Here is a 21,058-nt window from a genome sequence, read left to right on the forward strand (position 1 = left end):
TATAACACTGTATTGCCCTGTGGGCTGATGAAACCGTCAACTTTATTTTTATTCACAGGCAGTTCTTGTACTCTGTGACTTACCACAGGTTTGTGTGTATATACACTTCATTGTAGCATACTACTGCTAAATTTACAGCATTAGATATTTGTGTTTTTCTTTGGGAAACAGTGTTTTCTACCCACAAAGACTGCTACTGTTCACAGTTTAACTGTGCTGTTCACATCTGATAGTTCTTGAATGCAACTCACTTCTTTAAACTGTTAAGGACTTAAAACTTAAAGAACAAGCTTTGGTTTCTTCACTCTTCAATCAATCTGCAAATTAGTCACTGTAGTGGAATTCATTAACCTCTTTTAAAAAGCTAATAGTTAGCAATAGTATAACTTTTTTTCCAGGATTAATGACTTAATGTTTAAATTTAACATAGACTTAGCAATCACTGATAGATATAGGTGGCTTGTAGTGTTCACCCAGAGATTCTTAAAAGCCCCGTGCTTTGAAACAAATCATCCATCTTGAAAGCTCCAGGTGGTTGCCAAAATGCCTCTGTGAAACCAGCAGGCTGTCAGCAGGTGGGGGTGCAGGGGACAGCACTGGCAAGTGCTTTGCTGCTCATGGTCAGGAGCCTCAGCTCCCAGCACAGTCCCAGTACAGCGGATGACTCTCTTCATGTTGGCATGCATGTAAAGTCTGGATTATTACAGTTACAAAAAGTTATCACTGGTAGTAAGGGTTATATTAAGGACTGTTGTTTCCATCAATACCCAAGGCACACTTGATCCATGGCCAGGCATATTCTGCAACAGAGAACAATCATGATGAGAAGTGCTTCAGGTGTCTGCTCTCAAACTGTTTCCCAAACTGACTGCAGCGGGATGCCACCAGGAGTGGGGGCAGCAGTTCTTCACCTTCTGGGTCGTGTGTGCACGCTGCCTAAACTACCAGTCCATCCTCCCATTCCCTACCCTCTGCTTTCCTCTCTCCCTGAGCCAGCAGCTGAGGGGGCAGAGGAGAAAATATGCCAGTTCCCAACCCGGCTTCAGTGTACGATCATACAGGAACTACAGGACAACACCCATGTCCTGTAAAACACACCAGCCATGCAGTGCAGTGGGATCCTCCAACTGGCTATAATTTCCCCTGAGGGTCTTCCAACAAGGAAATTAAAGGGTTACTGGGGAACTGGATCATTATGAGTGGGAGGGAACTAATAATGATGTGTTTTCCAAAATTAGCATTCGTAACTTTAGAGTCATAACTTTACTGACAAAATAGTCAACGGAGCAGAAGAAGTGAGCAGCTTTGTCATGCTTCATCTGCCTATTAGCTTCCACTTTTCTAGCCACAGTGGGCCTGGGAACTCATTACCTGTCTATGGGGTATCCTCCTTCACAAACGTTGACCAGGGCGTACAGCTGTCTCAGTGCATACTCATACTGAAATAAACAAGCATTGTTAATAACATCAACGATGGAGAGCAGGCATGGTTTATCCAAACTAAATTATGGAAGTAATTCAGAGGTGTGTTTATTTGCTGGTCTTGACAACGTAGTACTAGGTTTAATGGATCTTCTGTGTACTTTGCTCTCTGAACTTCATTAGGTAAATTCAGCTGTTGCTGCACAATGCCGCCTTAGCCAAGGCTCACCTATCTAACCAACTTCATTCAAAAACACCCACAAAAAAACAAACAAAAAAACACTAACGAGGAACTAAAAGTTTAACAGAGCAATGTGGCCTCCTAACAGCCTGGTTGATTAGAAGCTCCAACTGAAGGAGTGCATCTGCTTTTGATTTGTATGCAGTGCTTAAAGCTTGACTAACTGCCACATAAGCCCACTGCTTTCTGCTAAAATAAATTTATTTGCTGTTGACTCATCCTACCACACACCACTGTCTGCTTAGGTAACCTTGCCTGACATCAGGACTGGGTTTTCAGGAACAGAAACTGACCTCTCTTATTCTTGTCTAAACAATGGTTAGAAAAACAGGATTTGATCCTCAACTGGGATCCTAGGAAGACTAGACAGTAATAAAACCCCTAAACTAAAAAGTCACTCTCAAGAATTGAACAAGACCATGGGTGTAGCAGCTAGGCCACTGCAAGGAGCTATGCAACAGACAGTCGTAATGTAGAAATGTGAACGTACGAGGGTTACGAATTCACAGCGGTGGTGCTGCTTCTCTGTTTTGCTAGTAGAGATGCTTCAAGCAGAAATACAGCATGACTTCTGTAATATTAGGATTTCTGGGGAGGGAGCTGATGAAGGGACAGCACTAACTAGTAAAAGGTAAGGATTATTTGTAGTTTCGTTTTTAGTAATCTCCTTGCTTATCTACAGGCGTAGTGGAAGTGGTTTCCTGCTTCCAAAAACGTTACTCACGCTCTCCAAAACTAAGCTGTAAGACTGCCCCCAAGCTAGCTTTTCAATAAAAGCTGATTTTGCAGACCTGCTTAGGACTACTAGACTTGTCTTACTGGTACGTGTATGAGGTTATATCTAATGCTTGACTTACCAAGGGCAAGTGCCAGTTGAAGCAATGAGCTTTGAAGTGGTTCACCGCTGACTGGTAGCAATCATAATTGCTGATGGTCATTCTGTCTGACAGAATTTGGTTGGTCTGGTCTTTTGATCCTGTTACTAAAGTGATGATCTTTCGCATGGATTCTTGGATAAATTCTTTCACCTGCACACAGAACAACAAGAACTTAAAACATGCTTTTTCTAAAGCTAATTTGAAGACTTTGAATTAAATTTCTTTCTCTAAACCTCCCTCAACTCTTGGGCTCTTTAAAGAACCCAATTTGCCATTTATTTTTAGCCCAGTCTTTTGGACCTGTCTCAACACACCAATGAAAACTAGAGAGACAGACTCCTGGCACCCAAAATCACTCACTGTCCTGGTGTTCTGCCAGAAGACTGACAGCAGCAATACTGGCTACCATTCTGCAGGAGCTATTTGACTGGGAGACTTCCCAGCAAGAATTCCTTTGGACGCAGATGAGGAATTTCCTGACAGTAGAAGCTGTGAGACTAACTTTTACATGTGCTTACACTTGCCTAGATAATCACTACTGAATGTGCCTCGTGGAACAGGTGGCTGAATTATAAAGGAGGAGTAAACCATCAGTCAGAATTTCGTTGCAATTTTCAAAAACTGGAAGCAATCTCTCAATTTGACCCAATGTATAGTTTGAACTTTTTTTTTTTGCTTACCTCCAGGTGTGTTTTCATCTCTGCAGCAATCTTCTTAGCCTCGCGAATGTCATTGGTAGCCATCAGCTTTCGTTTCATGATTGCAAGAGGTACATCAGGACTAGGAGTCAGGTCATAGTGTTCTACAGGTGGCAGAGAAATGGGGACAGATTTCTTCCCCATGCCCTGAAACTGCATCACTTTCATGGAGGAGATGCTCTGAAGGTTACAAAGGAAACAAATGGAAACTGTCAATCACTCCAGCAGGTAGTCTGTCTTTGGTTTGCCACGCAAACCTAACTCTCTAAACTTGCTTTATTAGAGAAAATAAAGGAGATCATAGGGTTGTAAGTGTGTGTGCATGCACATGTTGAGCTTTTTAATACAAGGTCAAGGCTGCCAAAAATCAGGGACCTTTTATTTCCAAAACTCACTGTGAGGGGAAAAAAGACCATCAGGTTAAGTAACCTGACTGCTTTTTTTTAACAAATATTTAATTTGCATTTCTATTAACACGTTGAATAATGGGACTACTACAAATGATACATCACCTCTCAGCTCTTCCCTTTCAAGGGATCAATGTACTTAACAATTCATTAATATTTGTAATATGCCCGGAAGTGATAAATACCCTTCTTATACTTGATTGAAGTGTTAATAACTGGCACAGCTTTGAGGACAACTCGTACCCTGACTCCTTTTATTAAAGCATAATACAAGGCTGTAAATCCTTTAGCATCAGGATCATTGTCTTTTAAATCCTAAGTGGTCTTCTGAAATATGAAGAGTTTCATTTTCTAAATCAAACTTTCCAGTTTAGTGTTGTGTTGTTTTATTTTTTAGGGATGAAAAGTATAAGGCATAAAAGGCTTTAAAGATATACCTGACTAGGAAGCCCACTCAAATACATACTCTGTTCCCATACTGCATCACGTGGCTGGTGTTGGTGCGTTTCTTCACAAGCTGAAACTGCTTGTGGAGTGTTTCTTTTCTTAGATCCTCCTGCATGAAGAAACTTCCATGTGGTCACAGATATTTACATTCAGCTATTCTAAAAACGCAAAGAAACCTGGAAAAGGTCTTAGCTGACAATATGTAGCAGAAACATAGTGCAAGAGCTATACAACCTTTAAAAGACATAAAAGTAAAAAATTAAATGAAGGTTTGACAGCTTGTTCTCAAATTGCTTTTACTGATCTCCTTATCTCCCAGCAAATGGGCAAGAAGGGAGTGGGCGAGCACACAAATCCCAGATGTGTTTCATTAATACTGTTTTCCATTATGCTAACAAATGGGTTAGCCACAGTTCAGTATTTAAGGATCCCTGAACCAGAGGAAGAACTTACTGAACCGCCCAATTTGTTTAACGAATTTGCAGATGAGGTCTCAGATTAGTAAATCAAGATTATGTGAATTTGACACTAGAAGCTAGACAGCTTCTAATCTTATAAATAGCAAAAGAGTATGTTTCTGAAACTTTAATAAATAAATTTAGTTGCCCAAACAAATAAAGATTATATATGGTTCTGAACAGTAGATAAATACTTTTACCAACTCAATTTGTTGATTTTAGTCTGATATAATAAAGATTTTCATAAACCCTGTAAAAGAGCTATTTTTAAAAAGCCTAGTGATTTCTTTCATGCTGAAACTTAGATGAGCTAAGTAACTTACCATATCGGAATCTTCCATCCAATTCACACTGTACCAGTCCCCAAGATAGGTCTGCCTTTCATCATCATAGTAACATGCATAGGATGACTCTCTGGGATTGGCGGCTGTTGTTGCATAAACTGTAGACAAACGGAAAGTAATTTTTTTTCTTATATTTAAACCCCCACATGATTTAGTACTTCGCTGCACATGATATATTTGCCCAAGTATTCTGGCTTTCAGTCATTTACTTCTAAATAGCAGGAAGGAAAGAAGCCAGTTAACCACTCTGTTTGGTCAGACTCAGTGCTAAAACCTCCTTCCTTGCTGCCAAACGTGTGGTCTCGGGTGCTTAAAGAAGAATATAAATTTCTTGGGGAAAATCTACTATTCAAAGAACTGCCTGACAAGACTATGCACCAACAACCATTAATGTTCATTTTCTTTATTACAATAATGAGGACCTCTTTCCAAACTTGGAGTAAATCAGATAAATCATCTTTTCTTCCAGAAAATGCCACCTTCTAAGTAATATCCTTGCTTGAATACTGCTCTGCACTGAGAGAAAAGCAAACCAAACCTCTACAACATCTGCCCCAAGCACAGCATTCCCAGTAAGTCATCTCTAACACAGTAGAACTGTAAACGCGTCTTTACAGGTATTATTAAGACAAAAGCTATTTTGACTTTTTGACAAAGTCAACTCATAGCATACTTGTGTAACCGAAAGAAAGTCCAGGTTTCAAAATGAAAAAGCGTTAGGCATGCTTTTATATAGCTATAGTGTTGTTTCTACTCACAATGTACCTGAAGTGCAAAAGCCCCAAAAAAAGTCTTAAATCTTGTCTGTGTAGTAAAGTGCTGCTCTTGGCACCCCTTAAAATGCTTACTGAGTAACCAGTTAAGTTTTGTAAGTTTGCCATTGAAGGCTGACAAAGACAGATTTGTAGTGCAATACATAAATCGTCAATGTTCCGCCTTTGTAAGTCTGTGGCAGAGCTGGTGGTAAAACCAGAGAGTCCCTGGACTGGAAATTTCTAATAGAACAAGCTTGGGAAAATGCTGATTCACTGAGCATTTATTTTGAACAATCTTCAATATGAAACATTCTGTGTGCACTTTGTGTAAAGCCTTGATAGGGCCGTAAGCAATCTAGGTGGGTGCCAGGCAGCATACTCCAGGGCCAAAGACCCAGGGAGCCACGGATAAGCAGGTTGGTGGTCTTCCCTGGAATCACAGCTTCAAAACTACAACAAAGCCAGAGCAGTCGGTCTCCCTGCCATGGAACAGGAACTTCAAAAGATTGTGATTCCTCCTCCTAATTGAGGCTGAGCTCACAGCTCTGCAGCAGAGAGCTTAGAAACCCTGAAAAATCTGAGTTCCGCTTCCTGGCCTATTGTGCAAATGAGTGTAGCAAAACTGCCTGGCAATGATGTCTCCAGTGCCTTTGCTACTCAATGAAACTGAGGGCAGGAACTTCACACCTGCTCTTAGCAGGCTAAGAAATGGCAGTGTAACTTAACTGCTACCAGTTAACGGCAGCCACATAGTTCCTGAAAAGAAATCCTCTTTCAACTTCTCATTTGCAAGAAACTGAAAGCCTTGTTAAGTCTTCATAACACTCCATTAATTCTTTAAAAGGAACTTTCCATAAATGGAAAATACTACTTTCTCTGATTCTTGTGCTTCCCTGCTAAAACCAGACATAAAAGTGCCTTGAACCTGTTCTTGACACAGTATCTGTTTAGGTCCTGTCTGTGACAAGCTGTGACACTTAAGTCCAGTAAGTTAACTGATTGCTCACCGTTGATATTATCAGCCAAATGATTCATCATAGATCCAGACTCGCATGCTTCAATGTAAAACACCATCTATGAAATAAATCAGAGACCTTAAGAAATTCCATGAGGAAATGGAGAAAAGTCCGTCAGTGCTTTTCAGCTGTAGCTAGTTGGCCTGTCCTGCTATCCCTGAAACTGAAGCTATCCATAAAGCTAGAAATTAAAACACAAAAGCAAAGAGATCAACTTTCATTTTTGGGTACTAAACTACATGGAAAAGGAAAACATACAACGAAAAGATGCTAGTAATCTCTACAGAACCCACGGGGACCTACTGCCTCATGTACAAAGCACAAATGAAATACACAATCACTCTTCACGCACAGCAATGTGCTGCCATTGAATGTAGTACTTCTAGAACCAAGGGCCACACAGGTGCTCCTAAGTACAGCCAACAACATTAGACAGACTACCACAGAAAGTTGCTTTAGATAAGGCAAGCTACTCAAATGTTCTAAATAGTAATTTTTCTGCTTAAAACCACTTGCGATGAAATAAACGCACAGAATTTTCTGACAAGAGGTACAGTCTCTTAAACTACATTAGTGACTATAAGAGAAACACGAGGTCTATACAAACTTCCTGCAGTAACAGTGCAGTCTGAAGTGAAAAAAGCACAGGAAGAACAAGTCAGGTCCGTATTTTGAGGGTGTGGTAGTTACGGATGTTGTTTCTCCGTGGTTGGTCAAAACATATACCGTTATCAAAAGGCAGTACTACATCCCAACATTGACTGCAAATATACAGTGAACTAAAAATGCAGATAAAATCTGCAGAGGATCAATCCTTTTAAGTGCAAAATCCTAATCCAAATTTCATTGCGTAGCAACAGCTCCCTCCTGCTTCAGACTCCCAAAATGAATCTCTCTCTCCCATGACAGCTGCTCTTTTAATCTCAAAACTTCTGATATGTTTGTTTACCTGCCGGTATTTTTTGTGATGATACATGTACCAAATAGTCTTATTCAAGTCCTTCACGTGAAGCTGCAAAATAAGAAGGTTTATATTAAACCCACTTATGTTCAGTAGACATACAATTCGCTTAATAGGAATAAATACTAACTACTGTGAATACGTTTACTGTTTCCCATTAAATCTAGCCAGTGCTTTGCCCTTCTGAAATACAATGTTCTAGTATTTACTGCTCTGGAAAAGCTGAGTAATTGTCCCAGATGATATGTACAGTACACCAGAAAGGCAAGTCATACCTGTGTGAAACAGTCGGGACCACCAAAGCCCAATGAAATACTAAATGACAGAACTTAATCTCGACTTGAATGCTTCAGATTCAAACTGGAAAAAAATCCAAACTGGGGGGATGAGGAGATTATTGCTCCTTTTCTGCCTCCCCCTTCAATATGGCAGTGCATTGAATATTTTCATCTTTTATATTTTTTATTTATTATTTTAGTATGTCACTAAAAGTATGGTTTTTATGACAAAGTAATCCCCCAAAATGCTTACATCATCATCAGGAAAAGCCAGAAGTCCTGGAGCTCCATGGTCAGTGAAATAAACAAACACATGATCCTTGGGACCACTGAAATGGAAAAAATTGCAAACAAATTCTTTCTAGCCTCTCCAACCTAATCTTCATTACAACAACAATCATCTGCTTCTCAATGCCAAGACATGTCAATATTTGAAAATAATACAGCTGACACATCTCCTTTTCTTGGTAATATTTTTTTCCTCCCAAAGCATACTGCTTTGGGTGCTTATGAAAGGAGATGAGTGTCTGCAAAAGGCATAAAAACAGGGATACCGGCTAGTCCCTCAAGCATGGGGAATACGGCAATTACACTTCACGTTTCAAACTGTAAACTAATTGCTGGTCAGGTGGGGGCTGGTACGTTGGGTACAGGCGGGAGCACAATTGGTTTTTAATGCCTATCTGAAGAATCTGTTATATTGTGGTCATTTGTAGCCATCTGGTAAAAAAGGAATGCTTTTATAACTAAGTTATACTGAGGCCCCAGGAACACGGGGATAAACCATAAAAACATGTACTACTTTGTTGTGATCTGTATGGCTATACTTAGCCAAACCAGTGTCAGCCTACATCTCCATGAAGAACTGATGTGCGTACAAACTCACCTGTTAGGCTAGACTGGCGTTTGGACTAAGCGGCTCTGCAGTTGGTTGAGCACTGCGTGCTCACAGGCTTTGATTCCCTCACGTCTGTGCAGTACGCTGTTTCCTGTACATTTCTATTGCGCTCTAAATCAGGCAGATCATGTTTGGGTGATATTAAAGTCTTGCCCTAACAGACAGATCTGCAAAGAGCTTTTGTTTTTACACTGTGTTCAGGGACAATTAAAATAACGTGAACAGATTGGAAGGAGACCCCCAAACCCTCCTCTCTATCAGTGGTACAGAAATATGTATTTGCTCTTGCTCTTTCCTGACTGCAAAGAAGTATGACAGCAATAGCTCAAGGGGACGTTGTCTGCCTGCTGGTTAGGGAACAACCTGGAAGACAATCTGGATGCCTTTTGGGCAGAGGATAACTGAGTTCTTGTCCCACCCAGTAGCAGAAGTCAGGCCACTTGGAAATTCACACAACAGCGCCCAACAAAGAAGGGCTGGCCGTCACTTTTCTGGCTCCCACTCTTGAGCCTAAGTGCAAAAAATTCAACCAAGGTGAAATGCAAATAAGACTTTTATATGTGGGTTCAAATTGTCTTCCTGAACAGCTAACAATCTTTGGCCCTCTGCAGAGCCACTCCCTTATTTGACTTACAACATCAAGCTTTCACAGGTGAGGTGTGCTCTGAAGTACTTTTCTTAAAATGAAAAATGCTTTATAGTCACCTCTTGACTCATTCCAGCTACTAGAAGAGAACACTCTCGTAACTGTGCAGCAATTTAGTAACGTCTTGCCTGTATGCCTTGGGTATATCATGTTCTTTCTCAGCTTTTCGGGATGAAGTTTAAACAATTGAGAGCAACAGTTTATTCAACTACTGTTCCTTCATTTTTTTAATTCTCCCCAATGCCCGGGCAGGATTCTTGTCCTCTGTTTCATTGCTTTGTCTCTAAAATTATACTGTCAGATGAAGATAGGCACTTACACAATTTTTCCTTAACTACATTAGTTCTTCCAAATGATCAAATTTAAATTCTTAAAGGTTTTACAGGATATACTGTACATAGACAAATATAGCACAATATAACTCTTTACTAGCGGTACTGAGTCAGAAATACAGCACACCATCATGCTTTCATATCTCAAACTCTGTGAAAGCAAGATGAATGACTGACACCAGGTATCTTTCCAAGAGGTCTTCTAATTAGGCCCTCAAATATATTGCTTTTATTCTTGAATCACCTAAATTATATAAGCCTTTATAAACTACACCCATTACTTAGAGATCTTGCATTCTACTTAGCCAGTCTACAATTTATTATTGTTCATATATTAGAATACTGCCAAACTTACAATCATCTGTGTAATGTAGTTTACAAATACCTTAGCATAATACATCAATTACAAGGCTAATTGCTTATGCTACTTTTTCAATTGCAAAGATTTTTTTTTTTTTTTGCATTAAACTATAATTCCATTTCATTACATTCAAGGCCTCAATAACCTTACATCTGCCACAGACCATGGCTGGGATTAGACATGCCATTCTTTCAGCTGATGAGCTGTTTAAGGTATCTCTGTCCCTCTGCCACTGACTGCTAAGTCTCGCCACCTCAGGTGACCAATACAACTGTTTGTGTGCCTTAAGCCAAGCCTTAGCAAACCCTTCCTAGGCGTCTCCAAACCTTAATAAAACTCTCTTTGGATAGCAACTCTTGAAAAGACAATAGTCTAAATAACAAATACCTTAATACAGTTGATACTGTCCTCTAAAGTTCTTATACCTTCATCTGTACTGGGCTCCATACCAGCCAAATATCAGCAGTTGCTTCTTGGTGCTGGATAGTTTGAGAAGCCAGAATCTTTGTATTTCTAATGTGAATTACCTGGCATTACCATCAATAGCCTTGCTGGATTCTCAAGTTGCTCTAATTTACCCTCTTCTTTTACCTTTTCAATACTTTTCCTGATCCCACACCCTTCACTGCTTCCGCATCTCCTCTGAGAACAGCAAGGAAGTTCTTTGGAGTAACATCCTAAGGATTTAAGAGGATTAAAGTTAAATCTGATCATAAAAACAACAACAAAATCTTCATTTCGAAAGGCTTCTGAAAGTCAGAATCCATGCATGGATGGCAAGTTTAGCTGGCCATCCTTTTCAGTCTGTCATTATATAATGTATTAGCCACTGGTGACTCCCTCGGACACTGAATCACGAAATCACCAAGTGATTGGATTACTGTTCTGATTTAATGAAACAATTAGTCTTACACAGCTGTTCTTCAGATTGAGTTACATTTATGAATGCAAGACTTTTCCTCCTTTTATGTCGTGTGCCAGCACAGAAACAATGTAAAGGTTTACTTTTATGACCGCTGCTTCACTTCAAAGCATCTGTTGTTTATATTCATCTTATGAACACCAAACTTCATGCCAAAGATTGCAAGTGAATAAGCTGGAGGCTTTATCCTATGTGCATTTTGGAGTGTAAGCTACAGGCTGAAAGGATTTGTGCAGAACAGTGGCTAATACTGAACCTTCCCTGGGGAATGGTGTTTCATTCCTACCTCCTTTGTATAGTCCTTGGGCACTCCAGCATACACATCTGTGCCATTAGGTCTATTGATGACAATGCCTTTTGTTGGATTTCTGAAAGTTAAACGGAAAATAAATATGAGTAATTAGCCACGTACCACACAATGACCACAGAACAACTAGGAAACCATTTAAACTGTCCTCCCTGGCCAGCTTGCCTGAGAGAGAGAGTAATGGGTATTGCACCATGTGTCAAGTGATCTCAGAATAAAAAGGCCTTTTCACTTCAGACAGTTACATGTTTGCCTCAGGTGTCCTTCAAATATCCCATCTCAGATCATGTCAATTAATCTGAAGATGTAGGCGGGTGGTCTCTTACACTATCATCTCTCTACTTTCAGTCTTGCCCTAAGTCCCCTTTCCCTTTTTGCTTCCAGTGCTGCCGTGCAGCTGAAGTCCACTGATTTTTGCTGAAGCTGTCTCAGAATTAGAAAGCAATATAGAAAATAGCATACAGAAAGCAATGATACGCTCTAGACAGTCTCCAAGAATGGGACATGTGCGCTTCTTTGTTGAATGTACATTCGGGGAATTAATCTGAGGATGTCCTTTCAAAAAAGCCCTGCAAGTCATACACAAAGCTTCCCTATTTTTGTGGTTTTAGGCTATTTATCTGCTGCAAACTGTTACGCCTGGGAGTTAAGATCACTTACTCTCGTAACAGTGAAGCTCTGCAGTCCTCAGTCCCACAACTGATGCTGAGTTGCGCAGTAAGGCTTAGAAAGCTCGTGAGCACATTTCAAAGGAGAATTATTGAGCTGATGGATAAAACATCTCTATGCATATCACAGGTGGTTTTAAAAGCTTTTCTTATAAAACTACTACAAATTCAAAACACATGGGTGACTATGGCATGTTTGTAGTAACCATATAGTTTGTGATTAGCGCATGTTCATCACTTACTCGTCATTATCAGCAATGTCATCATACATCATGACAATGATCTGTTCATCTGGAATTCCATTTCGGTGTACAATCTGGTACGCATGGCACACGTCTGCCTGAAATTAAGCAAATTTTCATTACTGGCTTTAACAAAGACCAGAATCTTTGAGACCAGAAGAAAAATAGCTTCGCAGGCCTAAGAGCAGGCTATTATTCAAAAGAAACTGCATTCAAATATAAAAGACTGAGGGCTGAAATGCACAGGTTAAACCAAAACTCAATGTCTTTCTCTAACTAGGCAGAGTTGCGTTAATAATGGAGACTATGATTAAAATCTCTCTCTCATTTACCTATTTTGATTTCTTATTTAAACAGAAACCAGAAGTTGCTTCAGACTTGGTACAGGTAACAAAATTTAACAAAAGGTTCTCAGCAATGTTCTGTGAGAAAATCTAAATGAAACCCTTGTGCACTGACAGACAAATCCGAAGTGTGCCAAGTAAAAGAGAAGAGTTGGATTCCCACCAATTTCAACTAGTTCTGTACCAAGCCTGCATGACTAAGCATCAGACTGTCCTTGGCTTAAGCAAGTATGGTTTACCAATCTCATGTCTGCAAAGATTTTATTAAATTTTGTTTTACTAGATGAAAATTTTGGTTAAGGAAAATTTCCTTTTCAATTATGTATTTCTTGTAGAGTAACACTGAAGCAACTTCAGAGCAAGAAAACAGATTTCACTGGAAAACAGAATTGCAGAATTTCTATTCAGGCTCTTTTCCTGACTTGTACAGGATATGAATAAGCAGATTTTCTTTACAGAATCATCTTCCCGTGACACAGAAATAACAACACTCATCAAAGTGATATTACAGTAAATGCAAACCTCTATCAGAACACCAAATTCATAGTAACCCCATCCCAAATAACTCTCTTCTTTTAGAGCTGCAGTCTGTGAATGACCTAATGGGATATCAACAATCATTCCTAAACTCTACAACTACAACCTACAACATGCTAGAAAAGCTGTGCAGATTTAATGGAAGAAGTCTCACCTAGCAAATGCACACTCCAAATGCAGGCAAAAAGCAAGCTTTAAAGCTTACTTCTATTGAGCTAATCTAATTTTCTGGTTTGTAAACCAAACTGAAGTGGTTTAAACAGACATACGTAAGTTCCCATGATTTAGGAGTACTAGTGATTTTGACTAGTTTAAGTGAAAGGACACTGTAAAATCCTGTCACTTTATAATCCTTGGTCTTCTAAGTGTGGCTGAAGCTGAAAAGTGAGGGTAGCTGTGCATGATTCTGGCCAGGGTGAGGCACATTCAATGCTAATGAACTCTCCCACAGCAAAATCTCTTCCCGTGGCTAACCCTGAACTTGTCCTTACTAACTAAAGCAGCTCCATTTCCTACTCCACAGGTCAGCCGACATTCTCTTCCGCCTATGCCAGACAGTCTTCACTGCTTATAGTTTTCCATTTCCTTGTATGTCATTATACCATCTGCTGCCTCAACAAGGCAAAAGGTAGAGGTTAAACAGAGTTATAAAGGCATCACGTATAATATGAAACAGCAGAGTGCAGGTTTGACTAAACATGTCTTTGATTTTCAGAAGCAACGCAAGCAAAAGTAGAAGAAATCAGTAATCAGGGCATCTCCACACTGATTGATGAGTAGATCACAGATCTCCTCTCACTTTCCAGACATAATACACTTCTGTTACGCTGCCAGAAACAGCTACAGGCTGGCAACACACAGAAATGCTTTGGCATGCTATAGTAATGTACTATCAACATACTCAACCAGCAAGTGTCTGTGCTCCCACAGACATGCAACTGGCCCGTAGGGACTTCAGAGGTGTTTTTAATTCAAAGTACCCAAAATTAGTTAAGCTTTGCAAATGCATATTGTCAGCTTTTTCTGACTCCACTCTCCTTCCTTCTGATTCATTGACTGACTGCTCGCTATGTCCCGACTTACTTAATAAAGCAGACACTGGTGGTAAATTTAAATGGGATTAATTCCCTAGTGTGGAGGGAAACAGATCAATGTAATCAATTCCCCTCAACCTTAACTGCTTGGGGATTGTCCCAGCCTTTTGATGCTTTTGCTAAAGGAACTGTACCAGCTGGTAGCATAATGGTAACACCAACATAGGGTAGAGCAGCAAAAATATGTTTTGCCGCTAAAACTCCATTGGCTACAGCAGGACAGTTCTGAGTAAACGGTTGGGGTTTTTTTGCATAGAATTAGCTGACCTGACTGGCCACCTTTGATGTTGGTCATATGTTCCCTCCCCTACACATATAGAGATTTATGTTTTTCTAAAACCAGAAGAGAAATAGTCTGCTGCTAGAGTAGGGAGGCGTATGTAAATGTAGAGTATTTCCTGTTGATGTGTAACTGCCTCTCAAATACTGCTGTTTGAGCCTTGTTTCTTCCAGAAATATTTCTGGCATAGCCGTTACCTGTAAATCACCCTAAAGGAGACAGCTAATATTGTTCTAGATCTCTTGGCGGTATTATTCTTGTTGGTTTAGTATGTGAAATGAATGCTATAAACGTTTACTGGATAAATTGTCACTACATGCAAATCACACTTTTGTGGCCACAATTTGGGGTGTGTAGCAGCTGTCCTGAACAGAAGAATAGAAGAGAAGGTACAGCTGCACAGCTGCTACTGCACAACGGACCTCACATGCCAGCTCCAAAACGGACACTGTTAATGGCATAGTTCAGACCTTTCATCCCTAGGTTAGTCTAAACCTGTTGCTACATCAGCAAATTTCTGTGGAATATCTATGCTTAAATCTGCTTAAATATTTAACACCTAGATTTTGAAAGCATGGAGATCAGAGGTGCAATTCCCCCATTTTCCTGGAATGGGCATTTTGTTTCACAAAATGTGCATTTGGGGAAAATTCTAAAAGGAAAAAAACCCAAAACACCCAAACTTTCCTCTGCCATACAGCTGTTCAAGCATTTGAGTGACACAGTCTTTAAGTAGTCTACTTGGGGGGGGGTGTGTTTGGAAAAATCAAGTTATTTTATGACACATGCATAAATACTGCCTAAAGGGAAAAGCCTGGACTTCTGTGAAATTGGTTACTTCCAATCTTATGACTGCTAGGTTCATGGCTAATAAGCATGTGTAATGAACTGTCAGCTTCATTGCAAAGCGGCACTGTTCCCACTACAGGTACAGTGAAACGCCACAGCCTAAAAAAGAGTGAACTCTAATATATAAGCATGGTAGAAGAATACATCTGAAATGCCTGAATGTTTCACTCCCCTGCTTAAACATATATCAGTGAGTCAGCCAAAAACTCTTAACCTTTCCTAAGTTCTTAATACAGTTTTCCCATAGCTTCAGTTATAATTTTGTACGCACAGTAAGGAAATGTTAATTGAAGACAAACAGCCAAGGCATCCTTAATGTCTGTTACTTGCAAGACTGGAGAATTTAGGACTGTCCTGGAATAAGATACTGCTCTGGTTAGTGGTGTGCAAAACCCAGGATAAATACAGTCCCTGGCCCATAAAGCTCAGTAAGTATAAGACTAAAAACAACAACTGAAAACGGACCCATGCATGCAAATTCAAATTTTTTTTATTTTCAGCATTTTAATTTTGCCAGATTCTTTCAGCTGATCTTCTCCTCAATTAAGACTGTGTTTCACATCAGGCTTTTCCATTGACTATGTCTATTGGAGTATCCAGAACATATTGGTCCGTGTGTGTGTGTATATATATGTATATACATACACACTTCTGCCTCAGGAGAGGTAGAAGTATATACAAGATTCTGTTTCTTTTAAGGAAAACTAGTTTGTCGGCTCATTCTCTAAATTGCCCAGTAGCATTTAGTGCTGTATTTGCTCAGGTATGTCACTCAGCTTTCCAGAGATGTATCATCCAGCTCTTTGCATAGTAGAGAGCTGAGCCGCTTTCCCAAGGAATGGGGGAGTACCCTTTCTGGTATGTATTATAAATGCTTAGTTGCATTTAGGGAATAGCAGCCACTCTGGTAATAAGAAAGCCGCCATAGAGAAGTCAGAATAACTGTTGAGGAGCAGAGAGGAGCACATCGATTGTCCTTCCACACAGCCCAAGCAACTCTAATCAAAAACACTGAGTTATGCATAAAACCACCAAAGAACTGAGAAGCCACAAGCATAAGGTGATGTACAAGCTAGCTTTGCAATGATGGTAAACCTATGACATTGGGATGTATGCTATTCAAAACACTTAAAATTCATTTTAGGAACTTGATAAGATAAATGTTTAAGACAAGTTTAGATCACCCTGATTAGGGAAGTCTCAGTTCAGCCACCACAGACGCAACAAGTGCCTACAAGGTGTAAATCTCACTCACAGATAAGTGCAAACAGTGGTTTTTTCCTTATCTTGTCTACACATGAGGCTTGCACCACTGACAGTGGATCCTGACCAGTGACAGCTGAATCACAAGTTTCAGAAGAAGTTTCAGATTCCTTGAGGTTACAGGTGCAAAATCAGCATTTACAAGGAGGGCACAGTCTTTACAAACTTACTGTTCAGGGGGTCTGTACAGCATACAATGATGGACTATTTTCCCCACAAATTTTCATGTATGGAATTAAGAGATATTTTTGAAGGTGCAATATTCTCCTCTGTTTATGGTTGTTTAGTCAGCTGAACACACCCTGCTATCAGGTAACTATTGCGGAAGGCAACAGAGTTTTGACTGTTGTGTGTAGGCAGCATGCAAAACAACTGGAGCTCATAAAATATAAATGTAATACAAACATACAATATCGTGTATTAACTGTACCCTGAGCAGCTGAACTTAGCAACTGAAACTCAGAGATGTGTCAGCTGAGGTCTCAAATTACAGAGGGATATTATGAGTGCTTAGTTGCATGTAGGGAATAGCAACCAGTCCGGTAATAAAATAGTGTCACATTGAGTAACTGCTTACAGGAACGTTCATATGTACTAATTCACTTGTAGACAGGCCAGAACAGAGAAGTTCTGAGGAAGAAAGGTGATGGCAGAAGGAAAACTAATTAATTGGGTACAATATATTTTCTTCTACAGTTTCTCCCTTGGAAAGCAAAAAATTACACAACTCCACAATCCTGGCACAATGCTTCACTTTCTGACAGTATAGGTATTATTCTACTGAAAAATAACATGTGCCTCTGCGCATGTTCACTACGGAATGACTTTCATGATGGATGAAGCACAGAACTGGAAGTCCAAGTCCTATTCCTGGCTCCACTGCAAGTGACTTGAGCAAATAATCTAATTACTTACAGTGCTTTTGCTTCCACCTCTGGAAAGTATGGCATACTAACACACACAAAGACACGGTGATCAGTCTGCATAATGTTTCCAAAAATCTGTTATAAACTCCTGAGATTTCTGTAGTAACTCTCCTCTTCCGTATAACTCTCCTAAAAGCCTGTGGTTCAGCCAGTTTTGCTGGGAACGAGTTTCCCCCGTTTTCTGGTACCCAAGGCGCCCTTCTCTGGATTACACTTCATGGCACAGAGAGTGGATTTTCTAGGACTACCTGCTGGGTCTGTCTCCCAGTATGCCCTCCCACCACGGGTGCTCACCCCTGCCAGGCCCTTAGGGCTGGCCACAGAAGGCTGTGAGGCAAGACAGCACAGGCTGCTGACGCACTGTATCTTGTGGGAACTGATTTCTTTTTGTAACGAGTTAGAGGCACGGTATCTTGCCCAGGACAGGTAAGTAGGAGCTCAGCCCCATTCTGAAGGATCCTTCACACAGACTCTTATCTTACGATGCTGATTTCATAACTTTGATAGGCTTATTAGTGCTGTTCTAATTTTCTTTTTTTGTTATTATTCCAAATGTTAATACTGTGCCTGAAGCAAGTGGTAGAAGTCAAAATACAGAAATTTCTGGCACTGAAATTCAGAACACTTTGGCACTGCAGGTATTTTGCATTATTAGTTCATGTTACCTTCAAAATGAAGGTGCTTAAAGAAATCCCATTTTCATTTTTCTGAGCTTGAAAAGCAATTACTTAGTAACTGTGTGCAAACCATGACCACACTCAAAAGTTAATTTGCTCCTGTGAAACGGGCATGTTCAAAAGAATTATTGTTGGAAACAAATAGGCAAATATGCATCTCGCGTTCTTCATAACTCCATTACACCTGGCAGATATACTTGCCATTGCCGTCTCACTGACAGAAAGGTTAAAAACTTCTATGCTTGGGCAACTGTAGAAAAGGAATTCTCATGAGCCACAGCTTCAAAAATATAGTTTTATTTAGACAATGAATGTTGCGGTATTAACTCCTCCTAGAGTGGAAGGGAGCCAGCGAGACTGGTTAGACAGCAATAGCAACAACCAGAGCACAACTCAGTAATTACATTTAGACACCCCAGGGCGGGCCATGATCAAGTACACCCCTAGTATTTTTATAATTGTTTTCCAATTTCAACTTTAAAAGTATCTTTTTTTTTTTAAGACTTAATTTTAAATAGGAATAGTTTATATTAAGACTGTAATATTCCAACTATGATTATCAGGCGATGGCAAAATCCCTAAAACCAGTTTGTCAGTGTTGAGCTAGTATTTGCCAGTAACAGGTGGTTCTTCAGATGCAACAAGCTTGTCAGTCTGGTTCATTTATTTTTAAGCTCATCACTGTGCTGAAAGTTACAAACTGATTGTGAACTGAGAGGGAGGGGAAACATACATAAAACCCAGTGTGCCCAACACATAGAACGCTCATTTCTTCCTCAATTAACACAAACAGAGAGGATTAAGCCTCTCTAGATTTTACAGGCAATTACATTAAAAATAATAAATGCTTTAAAAATTTCAGTGCCTAGCAAATCAGCTTGATGTAAGTACCCAGTCCATTTAATACAGTTTAACTTTTAAAATGTTGGTTTTGTACACTAGTGTTTCAATCTCTGTTCAAGTTCACATTAAGCAACAATAGTCTAGTAAACTAATTTTCTAACATTTATAAATATACAGAAATTAGAATTAAGTGGACCGTGTTCTGCAGGAAAGCAAGAGGTAGTTACAAGTACAGAGGAAAGACTGTGTTTAAGTGCAGATTAAGCTGTTTAAGGGACTGCCCAAGAATTCCCCAAAAGGAAAAACTGTCGTGGTCTCCTGACTGCTGATTATAAGTCTTGAACTTAATCAGAGTTAAATCACTTAAATTTAGTCCTGTGCATCCTGACACTCACGCTCAGACCACAATTCCACAACACACTGGCTTTGACAGCAGTGTCAAACTCGGGAGTTCCTGTTCCCTTTTCTCCTCTTCTTTCCCTTCACTCTGATCTCTGCACCTCGGTGCACTGTATGCTTGTTGTGCCAACACAACTCCGAGGCCATGCTGTCGAACACAGTGAGCAAGCTGATTCAGGTTAAAAAGACCCCCCTTCTGCATGTCCCCCACCCCACAACAAGATACTGTGCATTTGGAGCCTTCACAGATTTAACTGGAGAAAAGAAAGAGAGGTTTTTCATACCATAAGGAAAAGAGGAAAACAAATGTAGTGAAATATGTCTCAAAACGAGGTTTAATTCAAGGTATCATTTGTTCAAGTGCAAGTTGGGGTTAGACCCTCTAGCCTAGTAATAGGATACTTAAACAAAATGATACGTCTCCCAGGATGCAGAAAGGTGATTAGAGGAAGAATACTGCTCCTCCTGCTAACAACAGGTTTTCAAAAGATGAAAAACTGGATGGACAAAGTTGTAAGCAAAAAAAAAAAAAAATTCAAATAGTAAAAGGAGCAGTGGAGGGGAATTCTCAGGGTGAGAATGACAAGAACTAAGACCAGGCTGTGAGTGAATCTTCTTGCTATTTGTTTTGAAAACTTCACACACTCCTGGAAGCCTAGAAGTAGTACCACTTGCCCAAATGACAGAAGGGCTGAACTAGTCTAGGCAGCTATCATCTCCCCGCGAGTCCCAGAGCAGGCATTTTCTGGAGTTTGGCCAGCATCAGCATGTGAGACCAGTGGTCCTTACCTGGTGTCGATAGTTGTACCAGCCGTTTGAACCTGCGACAATCACCACCCAGTGCTTGCCTCCATCTTCAGGTTCTTCCATGGGGAATGTGCTGATGCCCAGAGCACAGCCCAGCAGCACAACTACTTTCCATATCATCTCTCTTCTTTATTTACTCCACAAATGGGATGAAAAGAAAAAAAAGAAAAAAACCTAGTGAAGAAGTTTGAGAGAAGCAGATCAGAGGACATCAGTCAAAATAAAACAAACACAAACATCAGTAGTACCACAACCATAACCTTTTCTTGCTTGTGGGGATTTTTTGTGTTTTTACAGACCATTCAACCCACAGTACAATTTCTGGTCATATCTTCCTTTAGCACCAAGCTGCTTATAGTTATAAGAGTTTTCTGTCAGCTTTCAAATCTGACTGAAAGCAATTCTGAATAGGACAACCAAGTCTTTCAGCTCCCTCTGGTTGTTTTGCTTTATAATAGCTGGTAATGAATATGCCTCAAATACAGAGCAAGCCTCACTATCAAGTATTTCACAGATAAAAAATTTTCAGATTAATACTGTTCTCTTGGTCTCTGCTTATGTAATTCACTGGTTTCCACTCACTGGCAATTAGCCCATTATTACTGAGTCAAATCCCGGGTGATGTAGGCACAAGGATGCATGGACGTGGAGAATTGCTTGGGACTTGGAAGGTCAGAGTGTCACAAAAGCTCTCTGTGCCCACAAAGCCAGAGACGGTGGAGAGAGGCCGTGTCGCTGTTCTGCACCAGATACAGCCC

General features: G+C 40.1%; 1 protein-coding gene across 3 annotated transcripts in view; it reads right to left on the reverse strand.

Moving 5' to 3' along the window:
* LGMN (legumain) overlaps window positions 1-21,058 on the reverse strand; it is a 27,082-nt gene continuing 6,024 nt past the window's right edge. For 2 of the 3 annotated variants that reach the window (XM_063332590.1, XM_063332591.1), the window contains exons 2-14: window positions 20,283-20,474; window positions 12,282-12,379; window positions 11,351-11,432; window positions 10,734-10,819; window positions 8,159-8,234; window positions 7,616-7,678; window positions 6,658-6,724; window positions 4,875-4,993; window positions 4,113-4,202; window positions 3,222-3,419; window positions 2,521-2,691; window positions 1,372-1,439; window positions 1-800 (exon numbers count right to left, since the gene is read on the reverse strand). In XM_063332590.1, the coding sequence (XP_063188660.1) occupies window positions 761-800; window positions 1,372-1,439; window positions 2,521-2,691; window positions 3,222-3,419; window positions 4,113-4,202; window positions 4,875-4,993; window positions 6,658-6,724; window positions 7,616-7,678; window positions 8,159-8,234; window positions 10,734-10,819; window positions 11,351-11,432; window positions 12,282-12,379; window positions 20,283-20,420 (1,296 nt within the window). In that variant the 5' untranslated portion in view covers window positions 20,421-20,474 and the 3' untranslated portion in view covers window positions 1-760. The remainder of the gene's footprint in view (window positions 801-1,371; window positions 1,440-2,520; window positions 2,692-3,221; window positions 3,420-4,112; window positions 4,203-4,874; window positions 4,994-6,657; window positions 6,725-7,615; window positions 7,679-8,158; window positions 8,235-10,733; window positions 10,820-11,350; window positions 11,433-12,281; window positions 12,380-20,282; window positions 20,475-21,058) is intronic. The other variant, XM_063332592.1, reaches the window with a different exon arrangement.

The sequence above is a fragment of the Chroicocephalus ridibundus genome, chromosome 4 (genome assembly GCF_963924245.1).
Source record: "Chroicocephalus ridibundus chromosome 4, bChrRid1.1, whole genome shotgun sequence".
Classification (NCBI taxonomy): domain Eukaryota; kingdom Metazoa; phylum Chordata; class Aves; order Charadriiformes; family Laridae; genus Chroicocephalus; species Chroicocephalus ridibundus.